This window comes from Taudactylus pleione, unplaced genomic scaffold (assembly GCF_031769625.1).
Source record: "Taudactylus pleione unplaced genomic scaffold, aTauple2 ptg001661l, whole genome shotgun sequence".
Lineage (NCBI taxonomy): Eukaryota > Metazoa > Chordata > Amphibia > Anura > Myobatrachidae > Taudactylus > Taudactylus pleione.
In genome coordinates, this window is record NW_028286058.1 from 977828 (window position 1) to 1001462 (window position 23635).

The following is a 23635-nucleotide window of genomic DNA, read 5'->3' on the forward strand; positions in this document are numbered from 1 at the left end:
GTATAGCCGCAATGAAATCTTTTGATATAAAATAAACAATATATGTAATTGGAAATATGTTTGAATTGCTCAGTATATATATATTTTCTGATCCATTATGAAGGTGGGACTTAAGATAAAAGCATATTTTTAAAGATACCATGTTAGTACATGTGTTATTGAGATGGCACCAAGAGAAATGAAGTATTCTTCAGTAGCTACAGCAATGGCAAATAATTCAAATTATTTTTAATATTTAAAATAATATTATGTTACATTTTTCAGTTAATATTGATTAAATTCATCTGTTGCAAAACAAAAAAAACATTTTCAAGGAGCCTATGTAGCTCAGCAGTTTATACGGCTAGATGTACTGCATCACTTTTAAAATAAAAACAATTCCAATATTAGTAATCACAAATGACTTGCTGTATTTAGTAACAAATAAAAATGTTTGCTTGGCCAAGTAAAATATTTATTTTCAAATGATTGAAGTATCCATTCAAGATTTCTGGGTGGATCCTGTGGGATAAAAAAAATCAGATATATTCCAATTTTAATGGTAAATATATGAACCATAAGAATTATTTCACACTCAACAATTACTCCTTGCTTATAACACAATCTAATAATATAGAACTAATAAAGCACGATAAAAAATACAGCTTTGTAGTCAGAGTCAGCAGAAAAACATAATTTATTTCCCTGTTAATAGTTACATATTCTATATAAAGTTTAAAAAAGAAACTGGTACATTAAACGAACCTTTCATAAATTCTAACTGTGTTAAGCTAAAGAAAAGCAAAATGTAACTCAGACATTTGCAAATTTGGCCTTGCAATGGTGAGTAAGATATATCCTGGATCAATCACCCCTATTATATCCTTTACTAATTACAGACACATAATTAGTTAGAACCACCTTATATGTTACGAATACAAAAGTTTAACTACCCTTACAGTAAAGAAACCTTTCATATGCTGAAGCTGAAAACTTCTTTCATTTGTTTGCAAGGGATTACCCCTTGTCCTTGTTACAACGTTTTAATTGGACAAATCTTTGTGTTAAACATAAATGTAGTTATACATATTATTTAGGTGACCTTTAAGGAGCCTTTCTTCTAAGTAGACAAACCTTGTCTTTCTAACCATTCTTTATCATATAACTTTTATATGTATCTATTTATGACATTTCTGTTTATAAATAAAACTAAGAATTACATTGTTTTTCTCCTACTTGCTCATGCAGTAGTAACAATAATACTGAAACGTAAAATAAACCCATATGAATTATGATCAAATTAAGTTATTTTTTCAAAATATTGTTTTGAACTTTAACTTCCATCTTTAAAGCAGGTAACCTGACACATATATAGTTCAATGTACTTTAAGTGAACTAACAACACTCCCATAGGAAAAGGTGTGGTATGAAAGTTAAGGTGTTGCTAGTAAAGCGGCATATTTGTGGGTACAATCGCAGCCTTAAGCTTGTTTTTGTCACGCTCTGGCAGCCTCCGTTGAACCACCGGTAATTGGTCAGCAGTCAAGTCATCGTTTGTTTTATTGAGTCGTTCACCACACACGTTTTTTCCTAAGAAGGGTCATTTTAATATAAACCAAGAAGCACACAGGGAATGAGTGCATAAATAATAATAATACATAGCACACAGGGAATGAGTGCATAAATAATAATAATACATAGCACACAGGGAATGAGTGCATAAATAATAATAATACATAGCACACAGGGAATGAGTGCATAAATAATAATAATACATAGCACACAGGGAATGAGTGCATAAATAATAATAATACATAGCACACAGGGAATGAGTGCATAAATAATAATAATACATAGCACACAGGGAATGAGTGCATAAATAATAATAATACATGTACCCACATTTTGAGACTGATAGCTACTGTTCTGCCACCATTTTTGTGTAAAAGAAGTATGTGAGGAAAATATAATATTTATTTGTGTTTTTTAATTTCCCTGACTCAAAGCAGAACAACATAAAAGTGGCCAGAAAAAACACAACATTCTTGAAAACTGCTGATATAACTCAATATTATTTATAAAGCACCATTAATGAAATACAGTAGTCTAAAATCACACTTTTTTATTTAAATATTTATTGGTTTTGTGACTTGGTCACAAAAAAAGAATGAAGAGTGATTTTGGGAGTGTCCAAATTGTCTATCTGCTGCACAAAATAATTAAAAAATGTTTGTTTAAAAATATTATTGGACATACAGTACAAGTCAGAGGGTGTTATTTACTAATTACTAATTTTATTAACTTTACAGTGATCCTTTCCAACCAATCAGCACTAAGTTTTCATAAGCCTATTGCAGGTTAGATAATTAAAGTTTCTTTCTGATTCATTAATACTGTAATTTGTTAGTAAATAATTTACAGAGAGAATATATACTGCAGCATTCATAAAGGCCTTTTTTAAAATTTTCTATCTGTTAATTTAACATTTTCAAGTGAACATAAAGTCTGAAAAGTGACAATGAGGTACTTTGCTGAAGACTTATTAATTCAAATTGGCATGTCTATTGATTTATTTTTTCTTGGTGTTAAAATAAATGGAACTTTTTTTTTTTGTTTTTTTTGTTTTATATGAGAAATCAGAAATATGTTTAAATCAATGCAAGTCCACTAAGGAAAATAATTATTTATTTTCTTCTTTCCTTGTTGAAAACTTAAACTTTGGTGGAATGTGCTTAGCCTCATATTCTGCCCCAAACATTTTGTAGGCCACATCACAAACAGCCACAGGTAAGATGGCAGCAATCCACAACTGTTTAGTGTAAGTATGACTGAATATCTAAAGCAGCTGCTCCAGTAAAAATGACAGATGAGAACTGTACAGCTGTTTCCAGTGTGTACTGTCCACTGTTGACCTTTAAATAGCTAAAAAAAACTGTAGCTGTTTTTTAAAATATAATACCTGCATGGAGTAACTGTATATTTTATTTTTTTCTTAGGATAACATTATTATAAATGCATTTTTATGAGAATGTAAAACATTGCTTCCAAAAAGTTTTTGCACGTAATGAACAGGACATTTGTACCACTTGGAATTTGTCAGATTATGTCTGTTTTGGGGGTCTCAAGCAAACTGAAAATTATAGATTGACTCATAGGGGAATACTTAAAAACATGCATTACTGAAAATTAATTGTCTACAAGTTCATCTTTGGCCATAATTTTTTAATAAAATGTCACGAGCAGTCATCATCTAAAAAAAGATACATTTGAATAGCATTTTAAAAAAACATGTATAGCTTTACTTAAATCATCTTATGTCTTACTTAGCAAATTAAGTCTTACATTTTACTTAACACACATAAACTGAACAAATTTTTTTTTAATTGCTATTGTCCAAACTGCAAGTGCTTTGGTGCTCAGGATTTTAAATTGATTACAATATAATAAAAATATGAAGTGAATATTTCTTTCTGTAGCAAATGTCCAAATGCTATTTAGAAACATCCATTACAATCTAGATTATATTATAATTATCAGTGTTAATTTCTAGAAACATGTCAAATAGCAACTCACATTGAATTGTTATTTCAATGATCTATCCTATACTATCCTATACTAACAAACACTTAATAGGTATTCACTTACATTTATAAATTTAAGCTTGATATATGTTTCACAATTAAATTGTAACAATACCTTTTTTACTGACTTGACAATCTAATAAAAGCAGTAAGGATGCGTTGGACAGTTTCAAATTAATATACATTTATTCTTTGGATAGATGTCATGTTAACATATTTATGTTAAGTTGTTCTGAGGTCCTGAATTTGTAGCTGGTAAGACTTCCAATACAGGCTAACTTTGCAATAATGTCTTATAAGTTATTATTATTATTATTATTATTATTATTATTATTATTATTATTATTCAACCAATTTTCATTTGATCAGATTAAAGGGTGGATCCAATTTTCAAGTACTAAGACTATTATAAAATATATATTTATTTTCAAAATAGTAAGCTTAAGAATGTAATGGATTAATCTATATTTAATTGGATTTGTTAAAATATAGATATATTATTAGTGTGTATTTTAATTTATTGTTCTACCTTCCTGTGCAATTGCCTCTTTCAATAAACATTAGTCACTTCTTTGCATAATATATGCTTGAGAGCAATCTACCATTAAAAAGAAATCTATAAATATATAATAAACTTATAAAGTAAACATTCCAACATTATTGTTTTTTAATAAATGTCAATAACTGATACTACATGAAGAACAACATGTAAACTGCTTGTTGTCTAGAAAACAGTTGACTATGCACCGGCTGTTATCATAACTTAGATTTGAAAATATATATAGATTTTAAAAATCTAAAGCTGAGGATGCAACTAAACACATTACAGTGCTTACAAAATGGGCCTCTACATCTCTATAAGAAGCATGTGATAGGCTTCCATGTTGTCAATAAAGAAAACTCTGACCATGTTATTCCCCCTGAAATTTTTCGTAGCATTACCCAGGCGCCAGACTAACATGGAAGCCCAGCATATCTGCTGGAACAACTAAAGATTATTTTTTTTAAAATCACTTAGGAGACCAGAGACCGCAGTAGTAGAAGCCACATGAAAGAAGAGATTTTTTTAAATATATAATTTCCCTTTAATCCAAAACCAAAATCCAGCTAAAATGAGTATGTCAGTATTCACATTTAAACTTTGTTTTTGCAGTATCACCTCTTGCTATGTTTGTGTTTATTGCATTTACTAACTTTTGTTTATATCTCTCACACTAATAGAATAAAAATAAATCTTAATTTAAGTGTATGTGTGTGTGTGCTTGTTTTGAAATTTTCCTGTTGGTCCTCTACTTCTTTATACTACGCTTTATTTACCCACTATCCAGAGTTATGGAATCTTGTAGTTCTACTTCAATAAATAATAAAGACAATAAAAAATGACACATCATGGTAATAATGAATCAAAATGTCCTAAATTTGTCATAGATCCTTTTTACTTTAGATAGACTAAAATTTTTAGCTAAAGTGAAACAAAATATTGAGTCTCAGATGCAGTAATGTTTTCTGTTTGTATAAAAAATACTAAAATAAGTTACTATGAAATGTAGCCAATTAAGATTATTTTTTTAGTTTTTTTGTACACTTTTATGAACCTCAAAATATTAATCTAAACCCATATCTTGTAGGTAAGACCTAAACATCAAACTACAAAATTTAATTGATCGTACCATCATGTTCAAATTATGTAATTCTTCTAATGCTCTGAATATACTTATAGCTTACCATAATGCTGCAAACTATTTTATTGCTTTATTAATCTGTAATAATAATTTTAATATTAATAATACAGGATAAAAAGTAGACTTTATAATGAAAAATAAAAATATGGCCAGTGTTTGAAAACATAGCCAGTTACTCTGTGGATGTCCTTACAAAAAGGAACAAAAACAGATTTAAAGAAATCAAAACAAAAAACCCATCATGATCCTACAAATAGATTTACTTTTCTTAATATATATGCTCGAATAATTTGAACTGGCTGAAAATTTGATCAAATTTGATTGAGGGCCTCAAACTTGTTTATGGTATGATCATGAATCCTGTATTATCATTAAAATTTTTATTACAGATTACAATAACAATAACATAGTTTGCTTTACTTTTGTGCTAAGCTATTGGAAACCCCCATGCGACACAGTCCAAGAAACAATAGGAAAACTGTAAACTTACCCAAGGCTATGGCTGTAACTTGGTTTGGCAGAATCCAGGTTCCATGGACAGAGTGGGAGATCAGAGGAGTCCTGGTGGAACCTACTGTCTTCATCTGGAACTTCCCTGTGTACAGCAATTATCTTGAGGCAGTGGTCACAGCTATGAGAATAAAGGTACATAGCAGAGAGAAATCAATAATGTTATCTGCCCCAGATAGAATATAGCAATCACTGACAGTACTAAATTTCACATTGCATTCAGCGCACCAAGGGGCTGAGTCTGAGTTGGGTGCACTGGCGTCTTTTGCAGCAGTCACATCTGCATTAGGGATGTGCAGGCTCGTATTAGTACGGATTTACCCACCAAATTCGGATTTTTACTGCCAAAAATTGGGTCTCAGAAAGAGGCAAAATGTCATCTTTCATGGACAAACATCATCATTCCTGGACAAAAGTCCATGAAAGATGATGTTTGTCCATGAAAGAGGACATTTTGCCTCTTTCTGAGACCTGATTTTTGGCGGGAAAAATCCGAACTAATCCGAGCCTGCACATCCCTAATCTGCATCTTTATGCTAATGCCACTACAGAGCCCTTCCCTGGTGTAGATCCATGCATCTGAATGTGCATGGACTGAGACGGCCACTGCCAGCATCTGTAGGCAATGAACTTCCCAATTGGTGTGGCTTTAGATGTTACCATTGAAACTTGCACACTGCATCTGACCCAAAATCAGGCCCCAATTGTTATTCATGGAAATAGAGTTATTAGTCCCCTATTTTCAGTCTCTAAAACTCACTACCCTCATAATATGTCAGTGCAAAATGTTAATCCTGAGTAAATTTTTATAACTGTCAGATTGTGGAATTTTTTTTTCATTTTTAATATATGCATACCTAGGTCAAAGAAAACAAAGACTTGTGCATCACATGTTCCACATGTTCCTTCAGCAAGATCCAAGACGCTCAATCTCTTAGGACCATGGCCCAGCCCTAATTCCAGTGTTGGATTTCCAACTAGGCAAGTGAGACATATGCCTTGGGACAACACTTGCTAGGGGTCAGCACAGCAGGCTCCCCTGCATGAGGGTCCTGCTAGACTACTGGCCTAATGGGTCCATGTGATTTTTTTGGGCATTATGACTTATTTTTTTATTTAGCAATTGGCATTGGGGGGCAATGGGCAGAAAGGTGGTTGCGGTGGTGGGGAGGCTGCATTGGTGGTCAGGAGAAATTGAGACTGGCCCAACATGAAGGGGGCAGTGATGTAATAGGGCAAATCAATAATGTTTTGCCTAGGGGCTGTGTGACCCCTAAATCCGCCCTCTTTAAATCTCTAGCACATTTTCTCATTTTGTTCTTAAAAGACAATTCTGGGCAAAAGCTAAAATTATGAAAGGTAATTGTGGCCCCTGAAGTTTAGTTACTGGGGTCCAGCACTCATGTAGTTCTTCAGGACCTGCAACATCTTTGGAGGATTTATTAGCTCTCTCCTTAATGAGCCCACTGGCATTGGGTTGTCAGTAGAGCAGATGCTGTGGATCTAATACTAGACTAAGTTGGCAAGAGCAATGAAGGTCATCTGATGCATTCTCCATATTCAGACATGTGCCATGTTGTTCTATCAGCAACCTACTGCCCATAGGAATACATAGGAGCCGGGAAGTGGTGGTCAAGCTGAACATGTTGGGAGACCTGCTGGATTGTGTGACCAAGTTTTACTAGATATCCAGTTTTGTTTGGAATTATCCTTTAATGAACATATCCATCTGGGTAGTCAATTAGTAATATATTTTTTTACATATTTAAATGTTGTATCTCGCATTAACCGATACAAGCAAACATTTCTCCTTTCCCGTTGGTTTAGATTCAAGCACAATATATGGATGCATGGTACTGCTCAATGTTCCCACTGCAAAGTGGCATCAGATGTGAAAAGTAACTGGCAAATATCAATGGTGGGGTTGGCAGCACCATTCATTTAATGCCCTTTCCCATACGAAGAGAGTCAGAGGCTCTTGTTGGTTTCAGGTACTGATGGATACACTCTTCATGAAAGTATAACTAGTCAATACATTTTAGATAAGCAGTGGGTTTATTTCATTCCAAAGGGTCTTTACAACTAATTATGTCTAAGCTTTAAAAACTGATTTGTGTAAAAGGTCTAGTGTGTAAACTCTATAAGTTACTACCTCATAGTAGCTCTACACAATTATTCCATGCCCTTGAAAACTGGGAGCAGAGTGCCTTCTCTCACCCCACAGCCCTTCTAAGCCTGCCTTCTCTCACCCCATAGCCCTTCTAAGCCTGCCTTCTCTCACCCCATAGCCCTTCTAAGCCTGCCTTCTCCCGCCTCACAACTAATTATAATAATTGTCTTGCCTTCTCCTGCCCAACAGCCATTCTAAGTCCACTGCCCACCTACACTGCTCCACAGCCATTATTTGCATTCCTTCACCTACCCCACAGCCACCATGACCTGCTCTTTCCATCGGGATTCTCCTAAGGTGAAGTGGTTGCTAATGCTGGATAACTAAAGGCCTGGCACCTGTCAGTAAGTATCTTACACTGCAGGATGTCACAAAATCCCTCACATTAACTTCTTTTATAACCATGACCTACTCTCTCCCAAACACAGCCCTTCTCATGCCGCTGCCCACCTTCTCCATCCCCCAGCCATTATTTGCCCACCTTCACCTGCACCACAACCACTTTGACCTACTTTTGCCAACCTTCACCTGCACCACAGCCACTGTGACCTTCTCTCTCCCACAACCACCATGACCTTCTCTCTCCCACAACCACCATGACCTGCTCTCTCCCACAACCACCATGATCTGCTCTATCCCCCCCACAACCACCATGACCTGCTCTATCCCTCTCCACAACCACCATGACCTGCTCTCTCCCTCCCCACAACCACCATGACCTGCTCTCTCCCTCTCCACAACCATCAAGACCTGCTCTCTCCCTCTCCACAACCATCAAGACCTGCTCTATCCCTCTCCACAACCATCAAGACCTGCTCTCTCCCTCCCCACAACCATCACAACCTGCTCTATCCCTCTCCACAACCATCAAGACCTGCTCTCTCCCTCCCCACAACCACCATGACCTGCTCTATCCCTCCCCACAACCCCCATGACCTGCTCTCTCCCACAACCACCATGACCTGCTCTATCCCTCTCCACAACCACCATGACCTGCTCTCTCCCTCTCCACAACCATCAAGACCTGCTCTCTCCCTCTCCACAACAATCAAGACCTGCTCTATCCCTCTCCACAACCATCAAGACCTGCTCTCTCCCTCCCCACAACCACCATGACCTGCTCTATCCCTCCCCACAACCCCCATGACCTGCTCTCTCCCACAACCACCATGACCTGCTCTATACCTCCCCACAATCACCATGACCTACTCTCTCCCTCCCCAGAGACCTTCTCAGCCAACTGCCCTCCTCCACCGTCACTCAGTTATTATTTATCCAACTACACCTGCCCCACAGCCACCATTACCTGATCCCTCCATCGGGATTCTCCTGTGGTGAAGTGGTGTCTGACACTGGATAACTAAAGGCCGGGCACCTGTCAGTAAGTAGCTCACACTGTGGGACGCAACAACATCCCTCAAATATTATCTACTTTTATAACCAATGCTACCTGCAACCAAGCATAAAGTTCCCACAAAATTCATCTGAAATACAGTAACAAAAACAAAGACTTGCTGACACTGCAATGAATTGGAACTCCAAGCAAATGAAGTCATAAGCAGAAAAAATACTTAATTCATGGAAGGCATGCTATATACATTACAATGCATTACTGCATCCACTAGAATGTAGAGCAGGACGCTCTCTCCTTTTGGGGATATATTCTTATAAGCTTAGTATCTGCAGAATGTATGTGATTAGCTGAGGTCTCCTCATATCAGGAGTAGGATTAAGCATGAGCGCTTGCTATGATCCAGTCCAAATAATGAGGCGCCCTCATAGAGCATGAACACAACAAGCTCAGTAGTACGCAGCTGTTCTGCCCCGTGCAGCATTGCAGCATTCAACTGTTTTTCATTTTTAAAAAAAGTCACTCTCCAGGGCCATAAAATTGGTATCATCCCCCAAAGTTCCTATCTGCCCAGCAGGGGCCTTCGGTTCCCTTAGTCCTACTATAAAAATTTTTACACCCATAAACAGTCATATTTAATATAAAAAAATGATTATCGGATTTAAACTGATTCAGAGATGTCTGCTAACCTGATGGTTAGCGCACATCTCCAATGTTTTAGAGTCTGCGCATGCGCAGGATCCATTCCTCACATGTGCAGAATTGGTCCTGCAATCTCGCTCGCAGACCCCCCCAAGCCGCGGTATGATTGACCTGCTGCTGCATATGGGGGGCGGATCCGGGGTGTGGCTGGCCCCCGTTCCCAGAAACAGGGGTGTGCCATCCCCATTTTCTGGAACAGACAAGTCCGGGGTCTGCGTCGGTGGACACAGATTTCCTAGCCTCGTAAGTAACCTGGACCCGGTCAAGCTGCGGTAAGCTTCAGCCTCATTCAACAGCCAGAGGGACTCTAAACTCTTATTCACTTAACCCTGCCTAGCACAGGGGAATGTATATGCTACACTAGTTATAATGTTATCCCCTGTGTCTCTTACTGATCTTCATCTGCGCTCTGTCATGTTCCTTTATGGACCTAGCAATGCCCCAGTCATTTCATACCTGAAACCAATAATGGCAAATGTTCATTTCCATGATGCCACACTCCCAAGCTAGTGCAACGTGAGAGGATAATCACCACTCAGAAAGGTGGGTTTTGGGGAAGATAAAGGGATTTTGAGGAAGACAAGTGAAACAACAGCTACTGTACTAAACAATGACCTTTGTGAGTTATCTTACTAACAGTATCATACACTAGGTAATATCATATAACAAAGACAATTTATGAATTAATTGATTTATCTTCTGATATCTAAAATACAAAGGCAAATCAAATATATATATATATATAATAAATATTCCACAGATCAGCTTCTGCCCCATTTTAACACCCCCCAACAAGGTGTATTAAAAATAGTCACACAGTATGTCACATACATTGTCCCAGTTTTCCCAGGAGAGACCCTGTATTTACCACTGGTACTAGTAGTGACACAAGCCTGATTCACTACAGAGTATAATATATGCTAATATCAGCGGTGATATGTAAATGTTTGCATTCGCATTGCGATCGCAGCCTAACGTTAGGACGCCCGCTTCCCCTTACTCACATCCGTATACTAGGGCAACATAGGTAAACAATCGGTAACATCGCTCCCATAATCACAGGTAAGGCAGGTCATACCTCAGTCAGGAGTTGCTTACTTCTGCGCACGCTATGAGGCCTCATGCTATGTACGGTATCGCAGTGGATAATTAATGCACACTCCTGCAACGCCGCTGAGATGCCCTGACACGCCTGCGTTTCCCCGACCACCCCCCCATCACCACACACAAACGCCACTTCCTGTCAATCACTCTGCCATGGGTCTGCGTATCCTCTGCCATCGCTCTCCCGATCGCAGCGGCTAGTTTGCGCACTGTGATGCGTACGCATGCACAGTACACAACAATCGGGCGATTGCGTGCATATTAGCAACTGCATAACAAATAAAGAAAGAAATAACAGCGCCGTGGACCATAATGCAAAACAAATAACTTAATTAACAAATATTGTGTATAAATAATAAATTAAAAGAAAATCAGTTATGCCATAAAAAGGTTATTTCAATGTATTAATAATACCCTGAATCAATCAATATCTTAGGTATAAAAACACCAAAAAATTATGCATATAAAAATACACTGGAAAGGGATCACAAAAAGATATCGTATGGTATCTGCAATCAAATACCACAGCTAATAATCAGACAGTGGAACAAAATAGCAAATCTGTATCGCCTAATGTTACAATATATGTAGAACTGAAACAAATTAGAAACAAAGTTGCTGCTTTCTTCATATGGGTTTAGCTGGGGATTTTATAGGCACCACAATTCGTAAAATCTTCTGTGTATATTTGAAGTATTAATTTTGCCATCTATTTAGATGATCTTAGAAGAGATGTCTGCAATGTCTATGGGCCTCATTCAGAGCCGTTCGCAAGCGGCTCGATGTTGATGGTCTGCGCATGCGTGAGCCCCGATGAGCGACTGAGCTTCAGTCGCTGCAGGGCTTGCTAAAAGACGGAGCGGCTGTCAATGGTGAGTGACAGCACGCCCCGTTTTGTAGGCGGGGAGGGGGGGTGGTTGGGCAAATGCAGGCGTTCCCAAAGGAATGCCTGATGTTTGAGGGTGGACCTACTGACATCACTAGTGATGTCAGTAGTGGACTTCCTGTTCTATTAGAGCAGGAAGTCCACTTGGGCTTATGGGAGCCGGGACCCTACCATAGGGTCTCGTCGCAAGCCCGATGGTCGCGATAATCGCCAGCAGCCTGGAGAAAAAAAATAAAAAACACGCCCTGATTTCGAGCGAGCACTCGCCAGCAGCGAGTGGCTCTGAATCAGGCCCTGTGTATGTTAAGGGGTGATTCTGGTAATATATCTTTGATACAGAATTCTTGTACCCCAATATTTTAAAGAGAGAACTGATATTAAAAGTTTAGTTTTAATTTATTTTATTGAATACAAAAAATATTTCTGACTTAAAAGAGTGCCCCACACAGGAATCTCTTGCTGTATATTGGCTGAGGCCAATTACTTATATTTGAGTACATTGTATTCGATTCCTGGGGCACATCCAGCTACTTCTTCTTATCATATAATCTGCTATCAATATATTGCTGGTTCTTATACATATCTCAATTATTCTAATTCTTCTTCTTTTATCTTCTTCTTTTATCTTGTGCGGGATAATACACCAATCTCTGACTGCATTGCCCATCACGCCAGATTACTGACTAATGCCCTAGGTGTACTTCAAACGTTAAATGTTCTAAGGATCAGCAGGTCTTCAGACACTCTGCAAAAGGAGAAAAGCCTCTTAAACTGCAACCACTTGACATCTTAGAGGATAAGCCTCTATCTCTGGGTTTCACAGAAGTGCTGGTGTATCACTTATTGAGGACACCTTGAAGCATCACAGCACATCTAAATTTGATTTAAACCAAAAGGCAGAGTAAGAATGGCCATTGACCATGAATGGTTTGCCACCAATGGCAGACATCTAATGGCTCTCCAGCACCGATGGCACAGAGGCAGCAATGTTTCTTTCTTGCCTCAGCACAGGTGTCACGGGCTTAGCACCACCTCCATTGTGACACTCAGCCCCGCTCCCTTAAAGATTGGGCTGCCATCCACTGGGTCACAGACCAGAGAAGCCCAATGATGGATCACACCGCCAATGGTTTTCAGACATCAATGGTTTCATGCCATTGATGCTAAGCACCAATGATTCAGTGGAGACCTTTGATGGTCAATCCTTCGATGGCCATCCCTAAGGCACAAGTCCTTACTAAAACCCTTAATAATCAGCTGCTCGTACTTGTCCAAAAAATTTTGGGAGAATAAAATGGGGAAAGGTTTTTATTCCATACAGTACCTTATGATAGAGAATGGCAGCAAACTCAGATCTGATGAGATAGTAACTGTTGGGCACTTTACTAAAGCAACACAATGGTAATTGTAGAGATTGAAATTTGAACCTTCCAGTTGGGATTGTGGGAAATTATGTTTTGTCTATGTTGATGCTAAAATTACTTTGTAATCATTCTGCATAAAACTAATGCACGCAATGGATTATAAGGATATCAGTTACATGTCTACCCACAATCCCTTGGTGTAGAATCAGGGTCATGTGAATGTCTTCTCTTCCCCGAAATGTTCCTACTATGCTCTGCTTTTCATATAAGTTATGTATTTTAAACACTTATCACATCTGTTTAGATGTTTTGCATTTGTCTGCAGATATAGTTGTGTTTGCTAAGGCAATCAATAAGGTACATTTGTATATTTTTCAATTTCCTATGGTTACAGTGTAATAACTAGAATGATTCCTCAAATCCATGTAGGACAGAATTTCCTTTAAAACTGTTTGCAAGAAAAACCACAAAACAAAACAAAATTGAAAATGAAAAATCCTTATTCACTCTCTAATTTCATTGTAAACCACTGCTGTGATTGTTTATACAGAAACAAAACAAAAGTATATAGTCACATTGTACAGTAAATAACATACTTTTAGTTCTTTAAAATGTATGTGATGCTATGTTAGAGCACAGCCTACTTCCATGTAAGGGCTAGCAAGGACTGGCTACCTCCATGCAAAAACTGACTGCTTCCGTGCAAGAAGTAACTGCTTCCCTGAAAAAACTGGCAGCTTCCATGAAAGAAGTGGCAGCTTACCTGTCAGAACTGACTGCTTCCCTGTAAGAACTGGCTGCTTCCCTGTAAGAACTGGCTGCTTCCCTGTAAGAACTGGCTGCTTCCCTGTAAGAACTGGCTACCTCCCTACAAGGACTGGCTACTTCCATTTAAGAACCACCTACTTCCCTACAAGAACTGGCTACTTCCCTGTAAGGAGTTGATACTTTCCTACAAGAACTAGCTACTTCCCTGCAAGAACTGGCTACTTCTCTGCAAGAACTGGCTACTTCCCTGGAAGAACTGGCTACTTCCCTGGAAGAACCGGCTACTTCACTGCAAGGACTTAACCTAGTTACTTAACCTACAAGGACTGGATACTTGCCAGAAAGAGCTGGCTACTTCCCTGGAAGAACTGGCTACTTCACTGGAAGAACCGGCTACTTCACTGCAAGGACTTAACCTAGTTACTTAACCTACAAGGACTGGATACTTGCCAGAAAGAGCTGGCTACTTCCCTGTAAGGATTGGCTACTTCCCTGTAAGGATTGGCTACTTTCCTATAAGAATTGTCTACTTCCCTGTAAGGACTGGCTACTTTCCTGTATTGACTGGTTACTTCCCTGCAATAACTGGCTATGTACTTCCCTATAAGGACTGGCTACTTTCCTATAAGAATAGACTTCTTTACTGTAAGAACTGGCTACTTTGCTGCAAGAACTGTCTCTTTCCATGTAAGAACTGGTCGCCCTCCTGTAAGAACTGGTCGCCCTCCTGTAAGAACTGGTCGCCCTCCTGTAAGAACTGGTCGCCCTCCTGTAAGAACTGGCTACTTTCCTTTAATATGAGGCTATTTATATGCAGGAAATTTCTACTTCCCTGAAATAACTTTCCACTTCCCTGCAAGGACTGGCTACTTCCCTGTAAGGACTGGCTACTTCCCTGTAAGGACTGGCTACTTCCCTGTAAGGACTGGCTACTTCCCTGTAAGAATTGGTTGTTCCCCTGTAAGGACTGGCTACTTTCCTACAAGGACTGGCTACTTCCCTGCAATAACTGGCTAATTCCCTGTAAGGACTGGGTACTTCCCTGCAATAACTGGCTAATTCCCTGCAATAACTGGCTAATTCCCTGCAATAACTGGCTAATTCCCTGTAAGGACTGGGTACTTCCCTGCAATAACTGGCTAATTCCCTGCAATAACTGGCTAATTCCCTGTAAGGACTGGGTACTTTCCTACAAGAACTGGCTACATGTCTGCAAGAGCTGTCTATGTCCTTCCCTATAAGAAAAGGCTACTTCCATGTAAAACTGTCTCCATTCCTGTAAGAACTCACTCCCTTCCTGTAAGAACTGTCTCCATTCCTGTAAGAACTGGCTACTTTCCTGCAGGTATTTGCTTATATTATGTAAGACCTGGCTTCATTCCTGTAAGAACTGGTTACTTATTTGCAAGAACTGGCAACTTCCTTGTAGGGACTGCTAACTTCCCTGTAAGGACTGCCAACTTCTCTGCAAGAACTGGCTACGTCCCTACAAAGACTGCCTACTTTCCTGTAAGAAGTAATTACTTGCTTGTAAGGGGATGTAGGCAAAGTTCCACCTTTTAAATCCTGGCAGACATATACTTGACATCAAAATTCCAACGCCCATAATACCGACATGGACAGAATACTGACAACTACATTAACAACATGGACAAAATACAGACACATGAAAATTCCAATACGTTCAAATTCCCGACGCAGTTAAAATCCGGAAACATCAAAATCCTGACACATCAAAAGCAATGCAACGACAAAATACTGGCACATCAAAACCAAGGCAACGACAAAATACTGGCACATCAAAAGCAAGGCAACGACAAAATACTGGCACATCAAAAGCAAGGCAACGACAAAATACTGGCACATCAAAAGCAAGGCAACGACAAAATACTGGCACATCAAAAGCAAGGCAACGACAAAATACTGGCACATCAAAAGCAAGGCAACGACAAAATACTGGCACATCAAAAGCAAGGCAACGACAAAATCCCGACATGAAAATCCAGACAAAGTATTTACACTCCATATGGGTGGTAATTGTCCAAAAAAGAATAAAAATACCTACAGATGTTTCCACATAAACCCATATTCAAAGTAATGGACGCTATCTGCTGTCAAGTCACACACCCACAATAATTGATGCTTTCTGCTAAAATATGGGTTTATGAGGACACATCTGTAGGTATTTTTATTTGTTGCACAATTGTCACCCATATGGAGTGTAAATACATTGTCGGGATTTTGATGTGTCGGCGTTATGAGTGTCGGGATTTTGTCCTTGTCAGTATTTTAAACTAATGCATAGAGGGAGGGGTCCTAGATTGCACACCCTAAGCACAATGTGAGGTGCTACCTGCTGAGACTTGTAGTGTTGCAAGCAGAGAAAGAGAAAAAATGCAAGTGCACACTCTAACCATGCTAACCCTAATAATAATACTGCTATATTGCATCAAAGAGGTTCTTAGCATAATATAGGAGACTTAACACATAGGAGTTTCTTTATAATTCTTTAACCATCACTTGTAAGCTCGCACTAGTGTGATGCCATGGGGCGGTTCTGCTGGGTTGGCCTGGGGGGTTCTGTGTCCTGTATTTGTTACATAGGAGTGTTAGGGACCTGCCTGATAGAGGTCACCTGGATGCCGCGGCAGGCCCATAATTATGGCCATTATTATGCTAAGAACCTCTTTGATGCAATATAGCAGTATTATTATTAGGTTTAGCAGGGTTAGAATGTGCACTTACATTTTTTCTCTTTCTCTGCTTGTAGTATTTTAAACGAGTCAGTATTTTATCCATGTCAGTATATTGACCTGTTGGTATTTTGGCTTTCGGGATTTTGTCAATTTCTAATTTATGTCTCTGTCTGTATTTTGACTGTCGGTGTGTTGATTGTCATTATTTAGTCCATAATGGGATTATGGTTGGTAATTGGACTGCCGGGATTTTGACCTTTGAGATATCATACCCAACCCCTTGTAAGGAATGGGTACAACTTACTGCCATGTAAGAACTGGTGATGTCCTTGTAAAGATTGCCTACTTTCCTGAAAGAACTGACTATGTCTCTGTCAGGACTGCCTAAAAGGAATGGCCACTTCTCTTTAAGAACCACCTACTACCTTACAGGAACTGGCTACTTCCCTATAACTACTGGCTATTTCCTGTAGGGACTTGCTTCTTCCTTACTATATCTGGCTATGTAATTCCCTACAAGGACTGGCTACTTCCCTGTAAGAACTGGCTACATCTCTAATCTCTACATGCCTAAAAGGAATAGCCACTTCTTTTTAAGAACCACCTACTTCCTTGCAAGAACTGACTACTTCGCTATAAGGACTGACTACTTCCCTATAAGGACTGACTACTTCCCTATAAGGACTGGCTACTTCCTTGTAAGAACTGTCTATTTCCTATAAGAACTGACTACTTCCCTATAAGGACTGTCTATTTCCTATAAGAACTGACTACTTCCCTATAAGGACTGTCTATTTCCTATAAGAACTGACTACTTCCCTATAAGGACTGTCTATTTCCTATAAGAACTGACTACTTCCCTATAAGGACTGTCTATTTCCTATAAGGACTGGCTACTTCCTTGTAAGAACTGGCTTCTTTCTAGTAAGTTCCGGCTTAACTTTGTTGCGTGTGTGTTTGCTAATTATTTAATGTTTTCATTTCGTAGTTTTTTAAGCCCTCAATGTTCAATGCAGCAGAACCTTTGTGGCACCTTATAAATAGAGGATATTATTATTATTATTTACTCTTTCCCTGTAATAATAACTGGCTACTCTATCGCCTAAGTCCCTATTAAGGCTTCATTATCATTTATCCAGGCCAAAATTGGCTACCCAATTACTCGGTAGTATGATGGTGCGATGAACGTAAATTCCCTACTTGCTCAATTATTAAAGCAACTAAGTGGTTTATGACAATATTACAGATCAGCAGCAATTATTTAATGAATTTTTTTTTCATTAATCTGGATTTTCAGAAATTCAGTATAATAGGTTTCCTGTTAAGAGATCCAATAGCTATACTTTGAATTAAATAATACGTATAATATTGGCTTTTATTTTAGATCTGTACAAAATATATTTGGTACTTCAAAGATATTTGATACAGTATATGGGGAAAAGAGATAGGCACATTACAAATGTAACTTTATTGACAGAAAATAATATTTTTTTGTTCCATGTCCAATTTCTCTTTATCTACCAAATATTACTGAGTAGCATTTCCACTTCATTTACTTAAATTGCCTTTAAGTGCAATTTATTCATTAAACCATAGTGATCAATGAGACACTTGCATTCGTTGTACTGCACGGACACAATCTAATTGTTGATTGGTTACTTTGATTCAATGAAAGTTTTGCTCCAAATTGAACTGTTAAGGTGGCAACACATCTAAAGATTATCTGTCCAACCAGCCAACTAGTTGATTGGTTGGAATGAAAATCTGGTAATGTATGGGAGTAACTGATGATCAGCAATTTGCTCCTAAATGCCAGAAAACAGATGAAAATGACGTCAGACAAGTTTGTTAAATGTTTGATCTAAACAATTTGTTCAAACAACAGTTTTTGTCCATTTTCCGGCATTTGGGAGCAAATTGCTGATTGTCATTTACTCCCATACATTACCAGATTTTCATTCCAACCAATCAACTAGTTGGCTGGTTGGACAGATAATCTTTAGATGTGTGGCCAGCTTTATTAAATTAGTCCTAATGACAACTGGTGAGCAATTGAGTCTACATACAAACTCTTCCCTGGAACTCCAAATTGTTATAGAGAACAGTTATTTAGTAATAAGGGTGGCAGCACTGGCTACATATAGTACATTGTGCAGAGTTACGGCAAGCTCACTGTGTCCATGTCAAGGTGATAGGGTGAGAGTAACATGAGGGGCAGGGAAAAAAGAAAAGGCTCCAATTTTGGATGGCCACCACAAACTGCTTGTAGACACATAAAATGTCCGTTCATGAAGAAGTTGGGATGTGTTTGGCAATTGCGGGTGGATGCCGTGTGTGGCATGAGGGGTCCTAGTGCCACACTATTGACAGATAACTAAGAAAAAGTTTAATTTAATAATATCACCCATAAAAAATCTATTAATCAGCCACTTTGCTACTTACCCCTCCAGAATATTATCATACCCTAAGAATGAACTGTACAGTAACCACATTTTTAATTACGTAGATCACTTTAAGATCAAAATTATATATATCTATATATATATAGATATATATATATAGTGCTATATTTCAGCAGGAACTCAGGGGGTTATTCAGATTCGGCACAAGCACTGAGCGCTCACAATTGACTCGATGTTGCCCCACTGGGTATGCGCATGACGGAGCCGGCTCCGTCATGCGCATGCGCGAGATCCGGCTAGCGATGGACCGCGATGGACACTCCGTTGCTAGGGGTCTCACAGCAGATGGGGCAAGCTGTCGATGGTGAGTGACAGCTCGCCCCATTTGGGAGGTGGGCAGGGGGCGTGCCTGCCCAAACGGAGGCGTTCCCGCCAGAACGCTTACCATATTGTGGGGGGACCCACTGACATCAATGCTGACGTCAGTGGGCAGCTTCCTGCTCGATCAGAGCAGGAAGCTCCCTGGGGCTTACGAGTGCCCAGACCCAACCTTAGGGTCTCATCGTAAGCCCCGATGGTCGCGATGGTCTTGACCATCGCGACCATCACCCGTGTCGGTCGCTAGAGCTGTGGGTGTTAACCACAGCTTAGCGATCGACAAGGAGGCGGTCGTTCAGGATGCAAGCGGCCGCCCTGATTCAAGGCGACCGCTTGCAACTAACGACCGCCTCTGAATGAGGTCCTCAGTTCCTGAACCTCTCACTAACTGTCCTGGGCCAAAATGTATTTCCCACAAGATAAGTTTTATTTTAAAGACCCTTTTGAGTGCCTTCTTTTCTATATACTATAAATATGTATATATAATATATATAAGTATATATAATATATAAATAATTGTTTTTCTATAGCTCCACCCCCAGTAGCTCCACCCACAATTCCTGAACCTATTTTTCCAGAAAAATAGGCCTGTATATATATATTATATATATTGCAATTGTACTGATATAGAGAGTGGTGTGGGATGAAAAAGAATGAGTGAGGACTGAGTGCATTGTACATTGTCATATGCACCAGACATCAACGTGCCAGTGTATTCACAATCAAAGAAATACACTGAACTTTTCTGTGCATCAGAAGCACCAACTCTTACCCAATGATCTCAGTACATAGAAAGCACAGCCAACATTAGAAGAACCCCCAAAGATAAATAGAGATATACCCAATTGGAGTACTTATACATACATATGTTGGACACCAAAACTTAATTAATAAGAAGGCTTCACAAAACAATGACTGGGAACACGAACTTCAAAATGTGTATCTTGTCTATCACACCCAAAGTAAACAGAGCACCATTGTGTAATCATTCACATCTTACTGCATCTCCTGGATTCACTACTAATACATCTCTGCGCGTTTCAGAACGTCTCCGACCAGCTAAAAAGTGTTCATCATAGCATCCTGATTTAGAACTTTAGAGACAAATAGTTGCTGTTATAGAAGCATTTCTCATTACTCTCAGGTCTCCAGGTCTTAGTTACAACTTAGGGCATTACATTGGCCAAAAGGTGACCCTGGAGCAAGGTTAACGTTTTGTTAAGAACTTGGATGGCATTAAAATCATTTACTGTTGATTGTCACCAGGGGCGTCTTAAGAGAGGAGGGGGCCCGTGTGCACTCCCCGTGCGGGGCCCCCTCCTCTCTCCCCGGTGGCCGGCAGCTGAGCCGACAGACGCGGCTGGCCAGCCACACGAGCCTTAGTAGACTCCGGGCACTACAGTGTGCCCGGAGTCTACTGCGCATGCACAGAGTGCCGGAAAATGGCCGCGGCGGCCATTTTTCTGGCGCTCTCCGCATGCGCAGTAGACTCCGGGCACACTCTAGTGCCCGGAGTCTACAGCGCATGCGCAGAAAACCGGAAAAATGCCCGTGGCGCCCATTTTCCGGTGTTCTGAGCAGCGCAGTCACCCGACGTGGGACCACGGACAGGTAAGTTTAAAATAATATGGGTGCAGTGTGTGCGGTGCGGGGCCCCCTGGACCCGGGGGCTCGTGTGGCCCGCACACACTGCACCCATTATAGATACACAACTGATTGTCACAGGTTTTAAAGGCAAAGCCGGAGGTAATCATCTTAAAAAATTGAAACAAATCAATAATTCACAAAACTGAACAAATTTTTTATCTCTGCTGATTTTATATAATTTTTTTTTTTTAAATTACGGGTTACAGTTACTTTTCCAATGTGTGTATTTTAGCTTTATATGTTGTGCATGATTTTATTATCAATATGCACATTGACATATACCAATGGCTGAATCCTCAAACCTCAGGAATGAGGATGGTTAACAGTACAAAACACAAATACTCCTTTGGCAAAGCTTTTTTCATTTTATTCAAGCAAAATAATAGTAAACGTGCATATCTATATGTATGCGTCATTTCTGAGCTCCAAAGCTGGAGAGATATGACGCGGTGGCTGTAAGTGACAACTGGCTATTTAATGGAGGAAATATATATTTATATTTAAAGCTGAGAACTCTTTTATATTAATTGACAGAGTCTAAAAATAATTCAATACGTTCCATATGTTTACAGTTACTATGAGTAAAACAGTATACAGGGACATATGGTCTTAGCTACAGACAGAGAGCAATCCGAGGGGTGCAAATGCATTTTTGTTTATTTTTTTATTATATATTTTTTTTTTGTATGCAAGAAAATTCTGGCTTTTTGGCTTGTAACACACAAATACTGGTCAGCTTTAGCCTAACCCTGTAATTTAGAGTCGAGCTGGGACAACCTCCACCCAACTCTAAATCTAAAACTCTAAACCCTTTTAAACGTATAGGAATTTTTCTGAGATGTGTTTTCTGTGAATTCCATTAAGTGGCGCTAATATGAATCGGAGGATAGCAGTTCATCTATGAATAAACTATGACAGAGGTATAAAATACCTCTAAGATGTCAGTAACTTTTTTAATTTTTGTTTTGCAACTCGTGTCCTCATTAGTATTACTATCATGTTGTGTTTCCTTACATTAATCATGACAGATTATAGTGGCAAACTAGTGTGCATACAGATTGGCCTAAATAAAAGTATAATGTCTGCATACGCAATGAGCCACCGATTAAATACTGTATGGTTTTCATGTGGTCCACGGCAGCACTTAAATTGCCTATATACAATATAATTATATGCTATAAATAAACAGGCACGTGGCACAGTCCACAGGGAAATGATTGGCAGATTAAGTGTAGCCCGTTACTCTCTGCCTGCAAAGCGTGAGATATGTTCGAGACCACAACACCACCATAAGTTAAGATTTTAAATTTGACAAAAAGATCCTCAAAATAAAGTTGTTTGTAGAAAAAATAAAAGGTAAACAGTATATATTGTATTACAAGAGAGGATTTCTAGAATAAGATTACACAGCCTGAAAATCAGTAATTGGCAAGATAAGAAAACATTGGTCTCCAGATAGGGGGGACTATTCAGCAAGAGTGACGATGTTCCCCGGAATATTATCGGGCAACATCGTCACGAGTTTTTATCAATTATGATCATTTATGGCTGCTAGCCAGCAATATTTTGTGCAGAGACAGCGGTTGCGGTAACACGCTGTCCCTGCGATGTTACAGAAGGCATTGTTTTGGGGATTCACAATACCTTCTGTTTGTTCTTCTGCTCAAGCTCACTCATGCGTTCGGGAATAGTCCCCGTCTCTGCTTGCAGTGACCGCCGACGGGGTAAGTACAGCTCCAGCCTATCCAAATTGATTGGCATGTGTATACAGGCTTTATATTAGTCTGTATACATGTATATTTATGTGCTTTAATATGCAACATTTAAATATAAATGTTAAATATAATTGCACATAAATATAAATGTATACAGATAGAGATAAAGCCTGTATACACATGTCAATCAATTTCGGCAGGTTTAACATGCTCTAGTTGGACTTACCTGTCGGCAGTCACCAGAAAGCAGGGACGGAGACTGGGGCGGACTTACAAGATGCTGCAGGGACTTATGGGAAAATTTCCCTCTGTCCCTGCAGCTTTCGGGATATTTACGTATTTTCCTCATATAACGCCATTCTGAGATGGCGTTATATAAAGTAAATATTTATCGAGTGATTTAACACTTTATTCTTTGCTGAAGAGCAAAAAGAGTTAAAGCACAGTAGGGATCAATGGCTGATCCCTACAGTGCGGTACTCAGCGACATGGAAATTGATGGAGAAGATAATGACGTTATATTCTCCATTATCCCGTTGCTGAATAGGAGATTTACATAAAAAAATACGGAAATCATAGTTTCTATATTTTTCAAAAAAACCTTGCTGAATAGACTCCAGGGTGTGAGAGACATGTTGTTGGGTTGGAGGGTTCACTCGTTTAAGTAAAGAACCAAAACTGCATAGGATAAACATAAGGT

At 39.0% G+C, this 23635-nt stretch overlaps 1 protein-coding gene across 1 annotated transcript in view; it reads right to left on the reverse strand.

The window, feature by feature from the left end:
• Positions 1-206: 206 nt before the first annotated feature.
• GSC (goosecoid homeobox) overlaps positions 207-23635 on the reverse strand; it is a 37753-nt gene continuing 14324 nt past the window's right edge. Inside the window, exons 3-4 of the mRNA XM_088464356.1 lie at positions 5733-5873; positions 207-501 (exon numbers count right to left, since the gene is read on the reverse strand). Of these exons, the coding sequence (XP_088320482.1) occupies positions 414-501; positions 5733-5873 (229 nt within the window). The 3' untranslated portion in view covers positions 207-413. The remainder of the gene's footprint in view (positions 502-5732; positions 5874-23635) is intronic.